This window comes from Pararge aegeria, chromosome 18, assembly GCF_905163445.1.
Source record: "Pararge aegeria chromosome 18, ilParAegt1.1, whole genome shotgun sequence".
In the NCBI taxonomy this organism is placed as follows: Eukaryota; Metazoa; Arthropoda; class Insecta; order Lepidoptera; family Nymphalidae; genus Pararge; species Pararge aegeria.
Genome location: NC_053197.1, coordinates 5,800,680 through 5,823,422, shown reverse-complemented (window position 1 = coordinate 5,823,422; position 22,743 = coordinate 5,800,680). Strand labels below are relative to the sequence as shown.

Here is a 22,743-nt window from a genome sequence, read left to right as displayed (position 1 = left end):
ACGGATAGACTACAATAGGTAGAGCTCCTTTTTTTTTATAAATATACTACGACAATACACACATAACCATCTAGCCCCAAAGTAAGCGTAGCTTGTGTTATTAGTAGTAGTAGAACTAAGATGACTGATGAATATTTTTATGAATAATATACATATATACTTATAATATTCATATAACCACCCAGACACTGAAAAACGTTCATGTTCATCACACAAGCATTTTCCAGTCGTGGGAATCGAGGCCACGACTTTGGACGCAGAAAGCAGGGTCGCTGCCCACTGCGCCAATCGCCCGTTCGTTTTGCAAACGAAGTCTGATACTCAATTTAGCAAGAAGAAACACTTTATTGCACGTATAACATAAAGAAAAAGAAACAGTAAGAAGATTACATGCAAAGTTGGCTTTATTGCTGCAAGCACTCTCTTACAGGTAACAAAGAGTTTAAAGGCGTCATTTTGATTAGCACGGCGGAAATGAGGTTCTTACAATAACATTCAAACCCAACTTGGGTACTTCACTTTTTCTTATCATCGCGTTGACAACGACTTGGCCTTAACGCTTGGAAGACTATTTTTATCACAACCGTTATGTTTATACACACATAAGCAGAGTCATTCGAAACACCAGTTGGTCGCGCGCGAGCCTCAAAGCAACCTTGGTGAGAGTGCCGAAATATCGTTTTTAAATCCTCAATCATTTATGCTCAACTAATATAATTATCTTAATATATAATAACTTGTGGGGAGAGACATAAAACGTAGGTATGTAAATGTTTACGTATTTATCTTTATTGGATTGCCGATTGTGTTTACAATTGGTGATACATTGTTTTACTAGGTATTTTGTTACTTAGTAGAGTTTTCTGTGTCTGAACTTATCCGGGGAAATACTACCACTTGCTTGCCAAATGCTTATTTATGCCGATAAGCAGCAGTTCTGTGTTCCAGCTTTGCTGTTCTTCACAACATTGCAGCAGGTTGCGGGATAGATTATATCCTATGTCTATCTCCAGGATTCAAGCCAGATAAGATTGTTTCATCTAATCCAAAATCTTCAAATCCCAGATCAAATGTAGTAGTGCTGTCCTTTTTCACCTGTTTTATGCAGAAACGTATAGCTCTAAAAACTCAATCTGTCATCTCAATTTTTTAGATTTGAGTGATGATTGACTTCGGACATAAGCCGAACGTAGGCAACAAACAAATAGACACAATGTAATATCCGTATTTAGTATCAAGTATGGATTTGATTCTCTGCCAATGCTCTGCGTTTACCATGATATATCCAAATATTTTATTTTCTTACATGCATAAAATACTAGGTTTATATAAAATGATACCTATAAGACCTATAAGATTTTAAAGAGTGCGATAAAAATTAAACAGAAAGTAAATTCAAAATTCATTTTTTTCAAGTACGACTAATATAAGCACTTTTGAAACGTCAAGTCTGTCTGTTTGTTGTGGCTCTACCACCGGTTCGGAAGGCAGATTCTCCCGCGAAGAAACCGGCAAGAAACTCAGCAATTGCTGATTTTTAACATTAACTGTTTACATTTTTCATTTTAACATTCATTTTTCTATCTTGTGAGAGAAGAAAGCGGAGCCGGATGCTTCCAAGCAACCTTGTCAGTAGTCACCGACGTAGTCCAACGAGTTGCAAAGCTGATGGTGTAATTAAAAGAGCATAGAACTCGATGATGTGTATACATTGCAGTCCAAAGGTGCTACAATCGTGACTCCGCAATGGAAAGCGCTGTACAGACAATTACATTAGTATGTAGTCAAACAACGTCAAACGAAATGAAAGTTTAAGATAAAATACAAGCGGCATACGATCGTGTGCAGAGGAAAACCTGTATGTTTTTCCGCTTTCCGTGGAAAGTCCTTAAACCACAGATGAATGACTAGCCCATAGACTGTTCATATAGTGCATAGAAAGTGGTCTATGTCCCGAGTACTTATTGTGAGAAAGAGCGCAATCTAGTTACAATATGAGCACCTTCGAATCAAAAGTGAATAGGCTTCTTTGAGGCAAGCGCGTTTCACCTTAGGCTGCATCATCACATACCATCAAGTGTGATTGCAGTCAAGCGCTTTTCTATAGACATATGAAAAAAAAAACATGATAGAAAACAGTTATGTCAATAGATGGCGTACTTTTGATTTCATAATACTTTGTATTTAACTGTCACGCAATAGAAAATACCACCATACCGACAAATACGTGCCACTAAGCGGTTTAGTGTTCCGGTGCGATGTGGCTACCATATTCCCTAACAGGTTAGCCTGCTACCATCTTAGACTGCATCATCACTTACGACCAGATAAGATAGCAGCCAAAGGCTAACTTGTAGTGGAATATTAAAAAAAAGTATGCACTTCCTAAGGAAGTAACTATTTACATGTCCTACACCTACCTGAGATGATTTTTTTTTATAAAATAATTTTTCGAACCAACTAAAGGACCATCTCAGAGCACAGAGCAACACAAATTGCAAAGGCATGCCAGGAACACATCCTGCAAAGTACCGCCCTGTGTACATCAATCTGACTCCTGAGCCGTAGGTGTTAACATACATGTGCCTATAATAACTTCGCCACGCCAGACCGAAGCATTGCAGCAATGTTGCTTAGAGGCAGAAATAAACATAGTGGTACTACTTCCCCAGACGAGCTCCGTCACAAGATCTTTAAAATTTATAATTACTAAACTTTATAAATAGATTTCTTCTTAAAACTAGCACCTTTAGGTTAGAGTGTTATATATATATATATTAATACAAAAGAACACACAGTTTCCCTGAACGATTTCAACCTCGGTTATCTCTAGATTTTCCAACTACGCGGGAAATGTTATAGAGCACAATTAATGTGTGCACAAACACAGGTGCACACGCTATTTTTTAACTCTCATAATCCGACACGACCGGACAGAGGACCGACTGCTTAACGTGCTCTCCGAGGCACGGGGATGAATCACCGTCAATTTCCAAACCCCGGTGTGCTGCTAACAATTTCTTGAAAAACCCCAATTCTATGCATTGGCATGACCCGGGGAACGTTCGAACATGCTCAAGACTAGACCAACGAAACAGTTTATACAATAACAAGTAGGTAGTAGTACCTACTTAGTATTTATAATAGTTAGTGTATGCAAGGTGATGTCATACGTAAATACTATACATACGTACTATGTATACCAAATAGGTGCTTACTTACCATGAATAGGTAAGGTCATTTTTTTTCTTAACTGGTTTTCGTTCTACTACACCACATTAATATTATGTCGGTAAACGTCGCCAGCGGACGATGAACAGAGCTATGATAGGAGTATCTTTACGTGATCAAATCAGGATTGAGGAGATCCGTAAAGAAACCTGATGGATATGGCTTACCGAGACGCGAAAATGAAGTGGCAATGGGCGGAGCACAAAGCTCGGATAACCGATGTACTTTGGGGTTCCAAGGTGCTAAGGCAAGGCGGAAGTGATGATGCAGTCTAAGGTGGAACCTGGTAGACGTCCATACCACTTAAAGGTTAACCCGAACTCGATATTCAAACTGATGCTCCTAATCAGTTGACTGGATATAAGATTTGCGTGCGTTGAAGTAAAATGGACTTAATTTCTCTACTACTAGAGTCGAAAATCCATCACCTCCGATTTTTGTTTTGCAAACTACTAATCAACCATAATCAATTAATAATAATAATCTGAAAGACATTGGTGGTAAGAAGCATTTAGCAGATCGTCTTAATAAGGCTTTAACCCACTATTGCATATAAAAACACAACTAGCATCGCACTTTTGCTATCAAAAGTTTAATAGAGTTATAAAACTTCAAAGAGTAATATTTTTGTTGTAGGTTAAACATACACCTGCGTTTATCCAAGATATTCCAAAGCCGGACTTAGCATAAAGATCTATAGAGGATATTGGATTTGTCAGCAATTAAAGATATTATGGCGGAAAAAAGACCTTATTACATTAGCCCGGTTACCAAGCAAGATGAAGAGGCTGTCATGCGACTTACAAAACGGTAAGTAAATAGCTAGACTTTTAAAGTGTTGGACTAATATTAGTTATTAATGCAATTTTGCATGTCAAGCTGACTAGTGACTGAGTTTGTTTAGTGGGTAGCTTCACCCTGCCAACGTACGATTCATTTAGGAAAACATGTACCTTTGTTTGTTTGTTTAATAAACAATCATCATTATTAGCCTAAAACAGGCTACGGAAGGCTTGACCATTACGCTGGGCAGACGGGTTGGTGATCGCATTAGGAAGATGGTAGTAGTAGTACGGAGGACGCTCTCTTGTTTTAAATATTCCCTTAGTCGCCTCGTACGACACCCGAAGAAGAGGGGTGATGACAAAGTTCTGATTAGCCGCAATAATGTTTGGTTAGCATGCTGTTAACAGGAAACAACGCTGATATTAAGGTATGTACAGAAACCTACTCCGAAATATAGGATCATCTTTAGGAGTAATACTTCCAAAGATACTACCGCTATCGAAATAAATTCGATAGCGATAGAAGATCCAAAATAAATAAATAAATAAATATACTACGACAATACACACATCGCCATCTAGCCCCAAAGTAAGCGTAGCTTGTGTTATGGGTACTAAGATAGCGGATGAATATTTTTTTATTTTATTATTTTTTTATAATAAACACCCAGACACTGAAAAACATTCATGTTCATCACACAAACATTTTCCAGTTGTGGGAATCGAACCCACGACCTTTAACTCAGAAAGCAGGGTCGCTGCCCTCTGCGCCACTCGGCCGTCAAAATGAAAAAGAAAGTTGCACAAATAACTTGCAAATGGAAGTCAATGGGCCTTGGCAATGGCATATTGTTCTTATTTCCTAGGTAGGCTTCAGTAGCAGCAGAGCTTTTTGCGACAGCCCTACCATTAAAGTACTACCAACACGCTTATTTATGCCGCTAAGCAGCATTGTTGCGATGCTGTATTCCGGTCTGAAGAGCGTGTCTGAAGAGCGTGAGTGCCGGTGTGATTACAGGCACACGAGGTTTAACACCTACGCTTTAAGTTGACGGACACAGGGCGGCAGGTTGCAGGACGTGTTCCTTGCTTATGCTACAAGTGTCTATGGGCTACGGTAAAAAAAACATCTCTTATCTGGATTTATCCTGCGAAGTGTCTATGGGCTACGGTAAAAAAAACATCTCTTATCTGGATGGACTTTCATAGTGAAGGTGCGGATAAATAGTCTAGTTTAAACGAAATAGAACACGGGTTCTTTCTCAAGTCGCAATGGGAAATTATTGCTGAGGGTTGGAGTAGGGACAGTGAAGAAACAAAGGGAAAATACTGCTCGTCTTTCAAGATTTTTCGATAGGGCTCCCTAGGCTTCTACGTTAAAACTCAACACCAGACGAGTAAGTATCGGCCTAGTAAAAGTGTTGTAAGTTGGTAAGGCAGAATATATTATACCTGTTGATGTGATCTTATTACATCTAATTTATGAATGCTTCATAACCAGATGTAAGGATTTATTATTGCAGTGTTAATTAATACGTCATCAAGACCGTCATTTTATCCAACATATTTAATCCAGGATCAGAAGCCATACCGGAAAAGCATGAAGTACCTAGTTATTTTGTTTTCGTTTGTGGCATTGTAACTCCCAGTCGAATACAGATATTTTTATTTGGGTATATGCGCATATGGACATATCTACAAGTACAAGAGTCTTCTCTTACAACATAAGAGCTTCGGGGCCAATTTCACCAATAAACTCGCAACAAGGCATCAGCCAATGGGGTATGAAAAACAACAGGAATGTTATCATAATTTACGTTTTATGACATACATTTGACAGACCATCAATAAACCAAGCATCAGGACACACTGTCACAAAACTAAAGCTACGAGGGTTCCAAACGCGTCCTGGTCTAAGAAGAAGCCCACAACAAACTTAGCCGGTTTTTTTACACTAGATATATCTATCTTAGAATGCAAAAAAACCGTATGTTGGTGTCTCCTAAACTCAAAAATGAGTAGGGGGATGAATTTATAATTTGTACACAACAGTTAGTCGGTCGGTCGGTCGGTCGGTCGGTCGGTCGGTCGGTCGGTCGGTCGGTCGGTCGGTCGGTCGGTCGGTCGGTCGGTCGGGCGGTCGGTCGGTCGGTCGGTCGGTCAGTCAGTCAGTCAGTCAGTCAGTCAGTCTTGATGGATTTGTTTGCTTTTATTTTTTAATAATTTAAGCGAGCTATTTTATTAGTATCTCCATCAGACTTCAGAAATCCATTACCAATTCCACCAGCGCATTGACTCTTTTGATCTGATGCCTACGTCAGCGTATTTTCACGAGCACCAAAAATGAAAGTATACAATGTTTTCTTCCAGAACCTTCTACATCGATGAACCTCTGAACTTAGCAGTGGGGCTGTGTCCGTCTGAAACGGATCCATGTCCGGAGCTTGATTCTTATTGCACCAGCTCTCTACACGAGGGTTTTTCCTTCAAAGCCACAGACGATGACGGGAATGTGGTTGGTGTTATGATCAATGGAGTGTGTCCTTTGAAAGAGGTAAGTCAAATTCTAAACCATCAAGCCTACACTCTTAGCGCAGTTCAAGATTGCGTCCGGCACGCGACCAATATTAACGTTTAGCAAGAGGCATGTGATTGGTTGCTTGACTTGCTTGGCCCTGCTTTAACTGTCTAACCATTTTATATATTTTTTATCCTCTATAAATTAGCCCTTGACTACAATCTCACCTGGTGGCTAACCTGCTAGGGAATATAGCAGTAATATTAAAACCATAATCCCTAATCGGTATCTACGTAACATCGTACCGGAATCTCTTAGCGGTATGTCTATAAAGGCAGGGTAGCTAGCCACAGCTGCAGCCTCCCTCCAGACAAGACCTGGGAAAAATTTACAAATAAAAATTTGAAGATTGAGGCCGGTAGCACAGCGCAAACTGCTGCGCCAAAAATATTTCTGCCTAGAGGGTCAGCCTAGAAGGTCAGAAATATTTGAGATACTAGAGGGCTTTTATCAAAACGATCTTAGCAATTGATATTATCAGGCAGTTTGTTGAAACCACAGTACCTAAGTCAATGTATCAGAATGAAGTAAAGGAAGTGTTGTCATGTATGAGGTGTATCATAAAAACCCCGTAGGTACCTCGGAGAGCACGTAAAGCTGCCGGTCCTGCGCTTGATCTCTTTCCGGTCGAATCAGACCTGCCGTCCGATCGGACTATGAGAGTGAGAGAATAGAAAGTGCACCTGTGTTTGCGCACACACTATCTCCCGCTTATTTGTAAAATCTTTAAAGATTGACCACCGTGAACCTGTCAGGGAAACTGTACTGCACAATCACAATAATATAATAGATCAATATACAAACTTAGATCACGCGAATCTCAACGTGAAAAATTTAAAGAAATAGGTATTTTACAGTAGCTTAGCAATATATTTATAACAATTTAATCTTTGTAAAACTAAACATTAATCTTTATAAAAAAAAAAGTGGAAATAAACAATCGACTTACTAGAAACGGTCATAAACTAGTGATATCAGCATATCGTCTTAGGAAAGTACAGAAAACCTTTGGGGGCTGAGTATATGCTTTATAACATGATACTGAAGGTAATATTAGATTGACCATGACCTACGTTTAAAGAATGTCTGAAAACACATTTAATACACCGAGGTTACATAGGAAGCAAGCCTCTCCGCTTTCATCTCACACAAGATAGAACAATGAATGTTCAATTGTAAAATGACGTTTGAAAAGAGCAACTGCTGAGTTTCTTGCCGGCTTCTTCTCGAATCTGCCTTCCGAACTGGTGATAGAGTCACTACAAACAGACATACTTGATGTTTCAAAAGTGCTTATATCAGACTACTTGAAATAAATGAATTTTGAATTTTATTACACTGAATTGATAGCCTGATACTGTTTGATTTAGTATCAAACACAATTTGGTAAAGACAAAGATTAGATAAGTAGGTGCACTCTAGCGCCCGTTTTCTGAATGTAGAATTCTCTATATCTACCTGTAAATCTGTAATCTGTTGAAAGTTGCTCGGCAAAGTTTTTCGTTGCTTAAAATTGTATCGATATTTTATGCCAACAACAACGTTGCTGATCAACAAATCTCTAGATTATGGATAGATTGAATGTAGAAATAGGACATGAGTGTCAGAAGATTCAGAAGATATTAAAGGAAGTGCTAAGTGTTAGGTAAAAACATTTAGGAACGCTAAATTGATAACCTAATTCGGCTCGATTTAGTAGGAGCAAGTAGCCATCTGATCGACTTAAAAATGCATAATTCGACAGCGAATCTCGTCGCAAATTATGCACTTAGTTATGGTGATCTCAGAATAATGAATATACATCGTAATACTAAGTGCCTTTTGAAAGTCAGGGGTCTTACTACCATCGCTTAGAGCACTATTATTTTGGTTTTGAAGACGTTTTGCGCTAGTATTGAAATCCTTAAGGCTTAATCTTAGGACTACACGGTAAGTCAAACATGTGGGAATCGAACCCACGACGGGTTCGATTCCCACAACTGGAAAATGTTTGTGTGATGAATATGAATGTTTTTCAGTGTCTCGGTGTTTATCTGTTTATTATAAGTATTCATGTATAATGTATATTATTAAAAAATATTCGTCAGTCATCTTAGCATCCATAACACAAGCTACGCTTACTTTGGGGCTAGATGGCGATGTGTGTATTGTCGTACAGTCGCAGTATATTTTATAAAATAAAATAAAAAACTAAGTAGTAACAAGCTCGCTTCGAAACTGCATTTATATGTAGGTGCCCTACCTTCTCGTGATGAAAAAGTTATAACAATTTTTATATTTCTCACGTACCTAATCAATGGCAATGACCTTGAGTCTAGCTCATTTTTTTATCTATGATTATTCTACCACAATTTCCTTTTTCTGATAAAATATTCTAACCACAAACTATTAGTAAGAAATAACGCAAAAACACAAAATTGACACGAAAAAGTAACAATGTTCGCTTAATGTTATATCGCCAGAACCTGCTCATTTGACTCGATTAAAAATGGACGACACTCTCATAACACTTCATCTTTAATATGCAGTGCAGTTTATTTTATGTTATTTACTTTAAAATTCTAATATTTCACTAATGTTTGTTGAACCACCTACTATTTTAGTATAGCATTTTCTTGTATGCCTTTGGTTGCCTGGAAGAGATCGCTATTTAACGATAAGGCCGCCAAATTGTACGTTCTACCTTATTGTGCTGTTGTATTTGTATCTCTATAAATTTTCTCTGTGGTGTACAATAAAAGTGTATTCGTTCATTCATTCATTCACACTATGTGATCAATTGTAAAGTACTTATAACCTATTAACAACCTGATAATATTAACGATGATATTTTTTCGTAGGACGACGACGGCAACGATCTGCTCAGCCAAGCTCAGCGTTGCCAGAATCCAAAATTCCAAAAGATTCTATACATTTTGGCACGGCGTGAGACCGGTGCTAGGCTATGGGAGAAGTTCCCTCAGGACAAAAATGCTGTGGAAGTGAAAGTAGCGGCTACCGACCCTAATTGGAGACGCAGAGGAATCATGAACGCGTTATTGGAGGAAACTGAGTGAGTGTTATCAAAGTGTATCTACGTTTTTTAACTTTTATACGGTTCTGTAACCAAAGGGTAATATATAGTACAAAGTATTTTTTGCCCTTATTATAGATAATTGTAGGTACGGAACCCGTCGTGCGCGAGTCTGACTCGCACTTGGCCGGTCCTTTAGATTTACGGTGCCCTATCAGATACTAGTAAGACTCCAATCTTCTTAATCAAAATTTACAAGGAGTAAACGGCCACGGCCTTGGAGTCAGAAAACAGGGTCGCTGCCCACTGCGCCATTCGGCTGTCCTGTATGTACTGTATATATGGGTGTACTTTATGTTACTATCTATTATGTCTCTGAGACTTATCTGTGACACCGAGAACCTAATAGTTTTTTAATTAACCACTAGTTTTTACAGAAATAAATCGGAAACAGTCCTAACATCACATGCAACATTAAAATTATGTGACTCCTGTTTCTTTATTGGGTACGCGTTGTGTAGCGTAGGTACTATGTGCGTGTCGGTCTTTTAACACACTTAGAATGTTCTGAATTCGTTTGTATGGAAAAATAAATATGCTTCTTATGAAATAATAATCATGAAATATCCTTCGACATTATTTCGTAATTCGGTTACACGTTGTTTATGGCAGTAAGCCCTCTGTGCCAGTGGCGTGCACAGGGTTTTTGACCAGGGTATCCATAAAGCCGGTACATGGCAAAAAAATGAAAAAAATGGTTCGGAGCCGTTAAATTGTAGGTAACACAAACCTACACCACCATCCCACAGCTAGGCACAGGTCATAGTAAAGACGGTTTTAGAGCAGACCCACCGGTTTTAGAGCTGCTCCAATGCGGATTGGTAGGACTTCAACGACTACGGTCACAAGTATAAAATAACCGGCACGGTGGTTGGCACCTCCAAAATTATATCATATGAAATAAATTTAAAGTATTTTCTTGAAACGCCTTCGTGTTATTTTTTTCTAATCATTAAACATTGTCTAATTTGTAGAGTTGACAACCATATGGCATACCGAATTAAGTTAGTGTCTGCAGTAATAACAAACACTCTATTTTACGGTCTTCGCTCAATAATATTGTAGCTGTGCATTTAATCTACATACTTATTAGCATATTTTAGACAACACTGACTGAATTTGCTATGCCAGTTTAGTTGTCATCTCTTCAAAAGATTTGTACCTAATAAGTAGGTATTTAACAAGTCTGCACCAAATCAGTTATTACCGGAAAACACGAATAAAATGTCATTTTCTAAAAATGAACCCTAGCTAAATCGATTTATCGCCCCCGAAACCCCGAAACCGTTGGAGTCGATTTCGAGATTCCAATTTATACCTATATCAGAATTGCTCGTTTGAAGATATAAGATATCAAACAATATTAATGCCTCGTTGTTCTATTACTTTACCTATATTCTACTACGAATAACGAGGTACTGGGATTTGATTCCGGGGATGAAGTTTATCGATAGGCATGTTAAACCTAGTGGGTTTCAAACGAATCGCTTTTACCCGCCCACGTGGCGCCCATGACCAAATATTACGCATCTCAAACTGTTGATCTTTTATTTTTGTAACCGCTAAAAGTAAGACCTCGACTACAATGCCATTTGATAATTGATGATACAGTTTAAGATGGAATTGAAATAACATGTTAGGGGTAGGCAGGACAGTTACATTAAACCCTAATCGGTTTCTACACGATATCTTAACGGAACGTTTAATCGCAGGCTGACAGTAGAGTGGTTGTTACCAGCTACTTCCGAAGCCTCAACATATCATCATATCAACTCATTACCAGCCTACTACAGAGCACGGGTCACCTCCCACTATGAGAAAAGGTTAAGGCTGTTGCCCACCACGCTGGCCCAATGCGGATTGGTGGACTCCACACGCCGAATATTATTGAGAACTCTAGCGCATGCAGGTTTCCTCACGATGTTTTCCTTCCCCTTTGAATCGCGTGATATTTTGGTAATTAAAACGCACATAACTTAAAAAAGTTAGAGGTGTGTGTGACTGTGTGTGCATGGTATGAATTCGGCACCACGAAAGGGAAGTGGAAGACTTACCCACGTGGCTATCACCGGTTCCTTCCATCGTACTTCCCGAAGCCGAAGCCTGTAAGGCCAGGGAAAATTCAGAAATTATTAGTTCTCAAACTGCCCCCGCAGTGCGTGGAACCCACTGCGTAAGAGAGATAGTAAAGCTAAATCCCGCCCACATTGGAGCAGCCTATACAAGAGTGAGAGATACATGGTTACTCACTGAATTTTTTATTTTATATTTATTTAATAAATTTATTTAAACCAAAATTTACAAGTCGCTTTAATACTATTATAGTGTAATCATAAATACTTACGAATTTTACCGTACCTACACCACCGTACCGTCTACAATAGGTACCTACACACTACATCAATCAAGATATTCCAAAGAAATAAAAATTCCCTCAATATTAATAGGTAGGTACGTCGGTTAAAGTTTATAATGGTAGTAGGTAGGCAGGTACTATAACTTTATTAATAACTAGCGGACCCCCACGAATTCGTCCGCATATGAGTCAATCGAGAAGCTAGAATATATCTGATGCTAACATCATAATCATCGTGGGTATCTATGTACCTACTATTATTTTACGTGGTATTTTAGTTGATACAAACATACATCCATCCATACATCCATCCTCACAAACTTTCGCATATATATTAGTAGGATGGTACGCATGCATTCGATCGCCGTCCCATATGCCTTGCGACTAACAGTTATTTGTGAAGAGTTATGTTCTTTATCTACGACAATATTTATCAGATCCTTATTAAAATAAGACCATACATGCTTGATAGTATACAATTTCAAATAAAAAAGAATTTTAAAAATCGGTTCAAATTTAACGGAGATATAAACTAAAACTGATAAAAAATTTCATCCCATTTCCCGGAGGAAGCTTATTGTTTATCGGGATAAAAAGTAGCCTATATGTTGACCCGGAATTTCAACTACCACTATACCAAGTTTTATTTGAATACGTTCAGTAGTTTTCACGTTATGCCCGGACAGACAGACATACAGACAGACAAAAACTAAATAAAAATCTGTTATGGACTCAGTATCGATTATAAAGCATCCCCGGTAAAGCAATATATTAAATGTACAGAAATCTTCCAGTTACAGTTTTATTATAAGTAGAGATATAGATATAGCTATTTACAAAAATCTTAAGTGTATAAGCGGGTAGTTTAAAAATGCGATAAGTAAATACCACATAAAACATGGATAACTCGAAATTCTTTTTTTTTTCGCCCAGAAAAGCCATCAAGCAGCGAGGCATTAGGCTAGCCAGACTTGACACGTCCAGCGCCTACTCTGCAATGTCAGCCGAGCATTCCGGATACACGTGCTACTACCGAGCGCTGTACAAAGACATCAAGATGGACGGACAGCCACTCATAGTGCCCGCGCCACCGCATGATGAGGACAGGGTATATATAAAAGAGTTGTACCCTTTGTGAGTTATTAAATTATGAATAATTTACTTAATTCATATTAATTTCATTATTAAATTATTGAATCAAAAAAGTTCTTTTTAATATTTTTTTTATTTCACCACAAGGTCTTTTCTGCAATATTACCACAGATGATGCAATCTAAGATGGTAACAGGCTAACCTTTTAGAGGTACGGCAGTTATATTAAACGCTACGGTTTCTACGCGGCATCGTACCGGAACGCTTAATAGCTAAGCGGCACGTCTTTGTAAAATAAATAAATAAATATACTACGACAATACACACATCGCCACCTAGCCCCAAAGTAAGCGTAGCTTGTGTTATGGGTACTAAGATGACTGATGAATATTTTTTTATGAATTATATATACATAAATACTTAGAAAATACATATAAACACCCAGACACTGAAAAACACTTAATGCTCATCACACAAACATTTTCCAGTTGTGGGAATCGAACCCACGGCCTTGGAATCAGAAAGCAGGGTCGCTGCCCACTGCGCCAGTCGGCCGTCGAAGACTGGATTACTTTGTCGGTAGACTGGACTACGATGATAACTAGCCACGGCCAAAGCCTACCACCTGATCAGACCAAAGAAAATTAGAATATAATTATAAATTCCCGAATTATAAAAACCCGACAAAAAGGGAAACTGCTTAATCTGAAAATTACTGACAAGCTTGTTGAACATTTTCCACCATTTGCGTGTATATTTTTTTACTAGCTGCAACTTCGTCTGCATCAAATCGGCTCTTACCGGAAAACACAAATAAAATGTCATTTTCTAAAAATGAATCCTAGCTAGATCGATTTATCGCCCCCGAAACCCCCTTGGTAATAAAATATCATGAAAATCGTTGGGAGCCGATTACGAGATTCCAATTATATATATACAAGAATTGCTCGTTTAACGATATAAGATTAATAATTTATGGACTTATTATATTATATTTATATGATAATGATGATATAATAATATATCTATACTGTATGACCCTTCCTGCATCCCTTATTTTCAATTAAGTATGACAGTAATGAAAACCAAATCACATTAATATATAATTTTTTTTATTATTTCATACAAAGTCACTTTCACGTCTAATGGTACATTAAACGAAAAATCCTCCGGTTCGGATATCTTTGATTCTTTTTGCGTTGCTTCTGATAACAGATTATCAAATCTGTAATATTATTGAAATAATTAGGTATTTTTTGAAATTAAAAAAAAAATCATGTGTACACGTACTTATTTATTGATTATCATCAATAACATGATGATAATCGGTAAAACCCATCAACCCGCATTCTAAAAGCGTGATGTGCTCTTAAACTCTCTTGATGTCGTACTTACTATGCCCACTATAAAAAAATTCCAATCCATCATTTTCGGTGCCCATCTTGACAAATAAATAAATAATAAATAAATATAATACGACAATACACACATTGCCATCTAGCCCCAAAGTAAGCATAGCTTGTGTTATGGGTACTAAGATAGCTGATGGATATCTTTATTAATATAATACACGTTAATACTTTATAATGGAAAAGAGCAACTACTGAGTTTCTTGCCGGCTCTTCTCGGTAGAATCTGCTTTCCGAACCGGTGGTAGAGTCACACAAACATGCATACTTGACGTTTCAAAAGTGCTTATAAAGTAGGCCTACTTGAAATAAATGAATTTGAATTTGTATTTGAATTTAATATACTGATAAACACCCAGACACTGAAAAACAATAATGTTCATCACACAGACATTTTCCAGTTGTGGGAATCGACCCACGGCCTTGGACTTAGAAAGCAGGGTCGCTGCCCAGTGCGCCACTCGGCCGTCAATGACCAATATATGAACCCGTCATTGGTCAACATAGGCACCACGCTGGCCGAGTGCGGGTTGGTGGACTTGACAGGCCTTTGAGAACATTATGAAGTATTCTCAGGCATGCAGGTTATTTTTCTTCACCGTTGAAGCAAGTTATAGTTTAATTACTTTAAACGCACATAACTTAGAAGAGTTAAGAATCGAACTAGACCCCTCGGAAGTGAAGCCGTTATCACCACTTCATTTATTCTTGAAATAGTAACTTTATGTAAAATATATTGTAACTTTAGAGTAACAAAACAGTGCCATCTTCTTCCGGTCATTTTTCCAATGTGCTAGGACACTAAAGTTTTAGTCCTTGTAGGTATAAGTTAATTTGGCTAATATAAATAAATAAATAAATATACTACGACAATACACATCATCTATTATATATATATATATATGTATGAGTGTGATATGGGTACTAAAATGACTAATGAATATTTTTATGAATAATATACATAAATACTTATAGTATACAGATAAACACCAAGACACTGAAAAACATTCATGTTCATCGCAGAAACATTTTCCAGTTGTGGGAATCAAACCCACGGCCTTGGACTCAGAATGCAGAGTCACTGCCTACTGCGCCAGTCGGCCGTCATATCAGTTCGTATCAAGCGTTTCATTCTTCCACAACTAATTCCTATAGCATGTAACTTAAATGAATATTTTCGAAGATATTATAGAGTTAAACTCCCAGATTGCGGCAGTTCCGGCGACATTGCGTGCCCAAACAAATCTGTAAACTTTGTATATAAACACATTCTGTAGTTTATTCAGTATCAGCATTGCACCCGTGCGAAGCAGGGTCGGGTCGCTAGTACGTCTATATTATTAAATGTACTGGAACTAAATGAAACAATGTTATAAAAATATTAAGTACAAATACTTTAATTATTTGATCTTTTTTTAAATATGTACCTACATTTACATGATATTTAAACTATGGACATATTACAACAATAATTGAGGTATTGCAACAATATCATTATTTAAAATACAACTCTTACTAAACTCCTTTCAAAAATATTTATTTACAATATAATAATAAATTATTTCGAGTTAAAAACACTACAAGTCTACGTAAGTGGTTCGATATAAAATTTATTTACAATTTACTAGGATTTAGGCAACTTTGACAGCTGATAAATTACTTTCAGAATTTGCCAACAATGTAATTATATTTATACTAGCTGTTGCCCGCGACTTCGTCTGCGTTTGATTTTGTTTTCTGATGTGGCATTAAATTTAGTTGTAGTTCGAAAAAAAAATTAAAGTATTCAGTATCGCTAAGCCTTAAATGAGGGGTTTGCTGCTGTCCGCTGAGGAGTTCTGTCCTCTATCTACAACCATAGTTTGAGCAAAATTAAACATATAACAACTCTGAGACTGTTTTGACGAGAAATATGATATTGAGACGCTTCGGCACGCTACAGGACGGTGCGGCATGCTAAAGGACGCCTCGTCATCCCTAAGAACGTTGCAGCATGCCAAAGCATAGTTTCCGACAGTGTGCGCTTGCATGCAGGATGCCGAAGGATCCTGTTCCTTGCCGATGTCGATAATGGGCGCCGGCCCTTAGTTGTATCAATTCAGTACAGTGTCAGCAGATTTGGCACCAATAACCGAATTTGTTATAGCGGACTTGGGGCCCAGTAGAGCTTTGCGCGCCACGACATGATTATGTCTACGATTTTCTCGTCATTCTTCTACGAGGTGCCATGTGGTGACAGCAGATGAGAATGCAGTTGTCACAATCTTTAACCGTGACCGTGTCTTAGTTGGCGACTAAGGGTGTATATAAGGGAGTACTGGCAGCACTTACTCTGTGCTACTACCATCTATTGGGATCACCAACCCGTCTGCCCAGCTTGGTGATTATGGGCAAACCCTCGCTTTGATAGGAACTCTTAGTCCAGCAGTGTACCGTTATACGTTATCGATGAGATAAGACGAGAAAATGCGTCGACATAATTAACTCGTAGTGGGCATCCTAACCCAACATAATGTTAAAATTGGGTGTATTTTTCCTTTAATAAATGCATGTAATTCCGCTCTACTAACGCGAGTTTTTATCGGTATGGTCAACTATTCATCTCAGACCTGTCGGAATCCTTAACCGCGATCTCGTTCGCGAAGCTAACTTGAACATATACGTCTACTAAATAGTCCCGGACAGATATTCAAGGAGGCTCCAAGGCCCCAAAAAAAGGTCACTTTTCTATTTTGATTTTGTTCTGTTGTTGATATAGAAAGTGGGGTTGCCCAAAATGCCAAACGTTTCCCTAAAATATTGTTTCGTTTTACTAACGGGTCTATCATTCAGGACGCGTTTTTATATCATTTGATTTTAGGAGAATCTAAAAAAAAAATCGAAATCTTTTGTTTTGTCTTTTCCAGGGGATTTACCATCGCGTCTAGAAGAAATCCTTTCAATGTATTTATTTTATTAGTTTTAATGATTAATCTGAATTACTTGAAGGTCTCAAGTTTTTTACGGGACTATATACTAAAAAAGTTGTAAATCAAAAAATATATCACTTTTTCTCGTTCGCCAATGTTTGTCCGAGAGATGCGGTGGCTACGGAGGGATTGGAAGCCGCTACTATTTTGTCTAGCATAATTTGTGTCTGTACCTGGAAATGAGAAAAAGTTGTTAACTGTAGAACTACTATACTATTTATATTATTTAAACCAAAACGAAATAAAATCCCTCGTGTATTATGAAAATTAAGCCTAATTTGCTACACTCCGCGAAAAGCAGCAGAATCTGTATGGTGTAATTTAAGATCTTCGCCATGTACACTCTACGCACGTTTAGCTCCGTAACCGGAGCATCCTCAGGAGATGTTGACTTTACAATAAATAATTGTTAAGTGAAAAAATTAGCCAAATGTGTCGCTTTTTATAACTTTCCTAAATCTCTTCCAGCTACCCCAGGATGTGAGTAAGATGATTTAATTGTGGTATAGGTCAAAAACAGGTACAATGTACAAAATTACATAAAAATAATATTTATTTATATATACTCGTATATACTAGCGTACCCAGCCGGTTTCGCCGGGCTAGATTTTGCTTTGTTTTATTTAAACAATAAACTTACATCATTAAATTTTTTATTTAAGTCTCATAATATATTAAATCATTTATTTCTCTCCGTATTCATTCTCTTCTATTCTCTTCTCGAGCGGGTGAAGATCATTATTTACACCCATGTACATCCAACAATAGAATATCATCATAGTAAATAAAAGCTGTATTTAACAGTTTGACAGTTCAAAAATAGGAGTGCTCCGATCGTCACCAAACAGGATTACCCGCCAGGTCAATCCGGAGATTCCCTGAAAGTTTCATTGAAATCGGTCCAGCCGTTTCGGAGCCTATACGGAACATACCCACACACTTTCTCTTTTATATAAATATATATCCATAATAAGTAAAGAGTGATAAAGAAGACAACGATAGATAATGCACTTTGATAATTATTGAGCGAATATTTAAAACATATTGTTTTACTCACATCATTTGTTTTCCCCCTAGCAGTGGCTCTGACTTTCTCTAATTCTTCGGCGAGCCTCATAGACTTCTCATCTGTTCTCTTCCTTTGCATGAAGTATGACTGCCTGGAAATAAATGATTGTTATGTAATTACTTCTTGATGTTAAGGCTTCGGCATTCCTTCATCCATCGGCCTCCGTTCGATTACTGGCACGCACATCTAACTTTACGGAGTTATGTGCGTTTCAAAAACCAATTAGAGAATTATCATCCATAGCCTATAACAGTCCACAGTTGGCCTAAAGGACTTTTTCTCGGAAGGGAGGTTCTCCAGTATCTGTATTCTGTAGAGAATGGGATGGGAGAATCTGTATTGTGTAATTTACAGCTTGGTGGATTACGACCTAAACACTTAGAATGAGGAGACCTGTGCCCTGTAGTTGGTCGGTAATGGGTTGATATGATGATGATAATGGCAGCCATTAAAACAGATCTTTATTATTGTGTTCTGTCAAACTAAACTGTCAAGTCGGTAATACAAGGTTATCTCGTGCGCCCGCCTGGTGCTCTTTTAACGTTTAGCACCAATGAGTTCGTGCAATTTTGATTTTTCAATGGCACCGGCCAGTTGACGACGTTGAAACGCCGGCAGGGGCTTAAATAATTTCCGAATTTTCTCTGGTCTCATCTGGTGGCTTTGGCCTTGGCTGGTTACCACCCTGCCGATGCGGCAAAGCGATGTAGCGTTTTGTTGGTATTCCCTAACAAGTCACCATCCAGGCCATCTTGGACTGAATCATCACTTTCCATCAGGTGAGATAGCAGTCAATGTGTAATTAAAAATTTAAAAAATGCACGACGTACTTACCTAATCACAACCACTTGCAATATAACACCAATGATAGCAACACCAAACATTATCATTATAATGGCAAGATTCGGCAACTTCGTCACACCTTTTATACCATAGTAGTCTGTTTTAGCGTTTGTATTTCCAGACTTCTGTTGCGTATAGTTGTAGCTGTATTGTGGATTGTTTCGCAAACTGAAAAGAAAAATAAATGTTTTTTTCAAATTTAGTGCGCATTTATGGTCTCGTTTATACGAAGCAAATGTCCTTTATGCATGTTTAGTACGTCTCTTATACAGGTCGCAAGTGTCTATCATGCAAGTTTAGTACGTCTCGTATACAGGTCGCAGTGCAATTGGAAGGAAAGTTTAGTTATTTGTCAATAGATTGGCAACGACAAATTGGGAATGCCAGTAAAGAAGAATAAGAGAATAAGAAGGCTGTGTCATACTTATATGGTACATGTGTTTTGTACACATATGAGCCGCTACTGTCATATTCTGCAGTACTATCATATGACGCCCTGCTTCCAGGTTTGCTAAGGACATTGTATGCTTCCACAATTTGAACGAAATTCTCTTGTGCTTTCGTACTTTTATTCTTGTCTGGATGGTACTGAAATTTAATTTATACAGGTATTCATTTATTTTCTGCCCTCTTATTAAGAATTCATTAATTAAAATTTTGTAGTAGTACAGAGTAGTAGCTCGTGGTAACATGGAGAGAACCAGGGAAGCCCTACCGGGGAACCTTATTCCTGCCGCAAATTAGCATTACTGTCACAAAGCAACATTGTGTTCCATTTTGACGGGGTTGTCCGTTTAATTACTGGCTCATGAGTTTTAAACCGACACCTCAGATTGAAATACAGTGTAAATACCCTGCAAAGTGTTGCTTTGTTTATAAGTCATTCCCACTTACTGTCAGACTATTGGAGGGTCATCTGCTTGGTCAGTTAATTATTATTATAAATTATTACAAAGAAAAAAAAAATATACATAAGTACGGCAAATAAACATTTCATAGCTGGTGATTATACAATGTTTTCACTCTATCTATCTTAACAATTTGAAATTGAACAAGACGACGAAACATTGCTTTTCTTAACAAAAGTAAAACCAAGTGGGTAGTTTAATTATCACATGTATAGCCTGTCAAGTTTTGCTACCTAGCTCAATAAACGTGTTACTATCCAATATCGTATTATTTATACATAATTATTGCATAACTATGCACATTCTTTCTGTGCTAATTAGTAAGAGGGAAAGACTACCTTTTACCACAAAAGATAGACCAATGCCTAGTCAAAGGCATGTTTGGAAACCTTATGGCTTTGGCTGTATATTACTAAAAATGTTGAAATAACTACAAACATGTATGTCATCTGGCCTTTAAAGCATTTAATCACAATACTTTACTATACTTTAATGCATTGCCACTAAATCTTAAAAAGTTAAGTTGAGACTTCAGAGTTGAACTAACTTCTTCTAGCCCTATATAACCCTATCACATTGATATATAGTGATTGCCACTGTCACTTATGTATAGTTGCAAACATATTAAACTTGTAAAATTGTATGTTCAATGAGCACTTTATGCTTTTTTTGGTTATGTGCCAAATATTTTTGTGTATTATTTTAAAACCTAAGACACAGTTTGTTTTCAAAAGAAACATTTAAATATAGATTACAATATCAGTTTACATTGTTTCTTGTTATATCTTAAATAAAATTTGAAATGAACGCATGTCTTTTATGTAATAATTTAGATAATGCTTCAGCGTTACTAATGAATTTCAAAAAATATAAGCATTTTGCTTTTCAGTTTTTCATAACATCTAATTAATTTTGAATTAGAACAAAATAGTAATAGGTATATTACGTGCTTTACCTGCTTGCTCAATTTTATAAATGCTTCTTTTATATCCTTATCTGTACAGTTTTTTTGTAAATTAAGAACTTCATAGTGAGATCTTCTACCGGAACTGCAAACAAGGGCGAAATATTAGAGAAAGGCAGGAGAAAACATTTTTTATCACTACTTGTAAGTACATACCTATATAAGCGTACAAATCTGGATATCGATTTAAAATCGAAATTCCTCTTTAAAAAAAACATAACGAATTAGTGAGTCCGAAATTTAAAATAGTACTAAAGATTTTCATTGTATTTTATTTGGAAATTTCCATTTTTGCTTTAAAACGAAAACTTGAACTAAAATGTCAACAATCAAAATATTGACAATGGTCATTTGACACAAGTAATGACAGCAATTCACTCTATCATTTTGACATGTCGTAAAAACCGTAGACAGTAACAAAGTCTACGGTAAAAACAGACTAAACAGGACTAAACTATCAAGACTGTTTAAGACGATGCGACATCTTTCATTCTTTCTTCTACTTTGGGTTCATGGGAACAATTTACTTAGCGAATGTCGGGTAGCTAGAAGAAAACACACGGAGGATGATAGGTTTTTTTTTAGACATTTTTAGATTCGCAAAACAGTAGCAGGGTTGCGTTTAGTCATTGTTATTATCATGCAACACAATTATCAAGACGACGCAACGTCATGCATTGTGTAAGACGAAAAATTGAGATCTGAAATGTCAACAATCAAAATATTGAGATTTGACAAGAGTAATTCACTCTGTCATTTTGACATGTCGTAAATACCGTAGACAGTAATAAAGTCTACAGTCGAAAAGCCATAAATCAAAAGAAGAAGAAAGTCTACGGTAAAAACAGACTAAACAGGACTAAACTATCAAGACTGTTCAAGACGACGAAAGCCATTGTGTTTAGTCTTATTAGTGTTTCCTGCTTGTACACTCTACTAATAAATAACTATATATATACTTTATTTTATTTATTGGTTACAAAGGGTAATTTTATAATAAAAAAAGCATTTGCCCTTATTTAGTTGATCCATATTAAATAAGAAAGAACCCAAGCTCAGAATCTAATAGAAACGGAAATAATAGTTCAAACTCCAGTTTGAATTTGTAAAACACAAATAAAATGAGATTTCGGTTGCATATTTTAAAATTATTATAAAACTGTAACAAACCTAAATATGATGTACAAAAGTCTGACTTATTCATTTATTTCGGTAACATACTTCAATGTTCCAGCTGAAGCATTGCTAAGTTGAGTATAGTTATTTTATATTTATACATCTACTACTCACTGTTGTTTTTTTTTTGCTGATTTTAATGTAGGTACTTTACCATGTATCTATATATTTAATTACATAAATGAGAAGCTGGTATAAAAGCTTTTTTTGGATTTCTGATGATTTAGGTATTACCTATATGTGTATTAGTTATAACTCTTTCTAAATTTTAACTAAGCTTTTTAAAAAGA

At 37.0% G+C, this 22,743-nt stretch overlaps 2 protein-coding genes across 4 annotated transcripts; one reads left to right on the top strand and one right to left on the bottom strand.

Moving 5' to 3' along the window:
• The first annotated feature begins 630 nt into the window (after window positions 1–630).
• LOC120631599 lies at window positions 631–13,162 on the top strand. Of its 3 annotated transcripts, none has more exons than XM_039901244.1 (5): window positions 631–758; window positions 3,868–4,041; window positions 6,387–6,570; window positions 9,435–9,646; window positions 12,957–13,162. In XM_039901244.1, the coding sequence occupies exons 2-5, from the start codon at window positions 3,965–3,967 to the stop codon at window positions 13,159–13,161; spliced, it is 678 nt and encodes a 225-aa protein (XP_039757178.1). In that variant the 5' UTR covers window positions 631–758; window positions 3,868–3,964; the 3' UTR covers window position 13,162. The 3 variants fall into 3 exon arrangements, with proteins under 3 accessions (XP_039757178.1, XP_039757177.1, XP_039757179.1); XM_039901243.1 differs by having other exon boundaries at window positions 631–762; XM_039901245.1 differs by lacking the exon at window positions 631–758 and adding an exon at window positions 3,098–3,113.
• Window positions 13,163–16,290: 3,128 nt separating this feature from the next.
• Window positions 16,291–21,596, bottom strand: LOC120631633 (dnaJ-like protein 60). The gene is made up of 6 exons (XM_039901288.1): window positions 21,434–21,596; window positions 21,269–21,362; window positions 19,830–19,993; window positions 19,397–19,573; window positions 18,551–18,653; window positions 16,291–17,666 (listed from the first exon to the last, which is right to left on the bottom strand). Exons 1-6 carry the CDS (start codon window positions 21,493–21,495, stop codon window positions 17,568–17,570), a joined length of 699 nt encoding a protein of 232 aa, XP_039757222.1. The 5' UTR covers window positions 21,496–21,596; the 3' UTR covers window positions 16,291–17,567.
• Between the last annotated feature and the right edge of the window lie 1,147 nt (window positions 21,597–22,743).

What these genes read in the sequence shown, in the direction of transcription:
- LOC120631599 (XM_039901244.1), top strand. Translation starts at nt 3,965, where the DNA reads ATGGCGGAAAAAAGACCTTATTACATTAGCCCGGTTACCAAGCAAGAT. An exon ending in GTCATGCGACTTACAAAACG is followed by an intron (nt 4,042 to 6,386) that starts GTAAGTAAATAG and finishes GTTTTCTTCCAG; the next exon opens with AACCTTCTACATCGATGAAC. An exon ending in GCGTTATTGGAGGAAACTGA is followed by an intron (nt 9,647 to 12,956) that starts GTGAGTGTTATC and finishes TTTTTCGCCCAG; the next exon opens with AAAAGCCATCAAGCAGCGAG.
- LOC120631633 (XM_039901288.1), bottom strand. Translation starts at nt 21,495, where the DNA reads ATGTTTTTTTTAAAGAGGAATTTCGATTTTAAATCGATATCCAGATTT. An exon ending in AGATTTGTACGCTTATATAG is followed by an intron (nt 21,363 to 21,433) that starts GTATGTACTTAC and finishes CCTTGTTTGCAG; the next exon opens with TTCCGGTAGAAGATCTCACT. An exon ending in AAAACACATGTACCATATAA is followed by an intron (nt 19,574 to 19,829) that starts GTATGACACAGC and finishes TTTTCTTTTCAG; the next exon opens with TTTGCGAAACAATCCACAAT.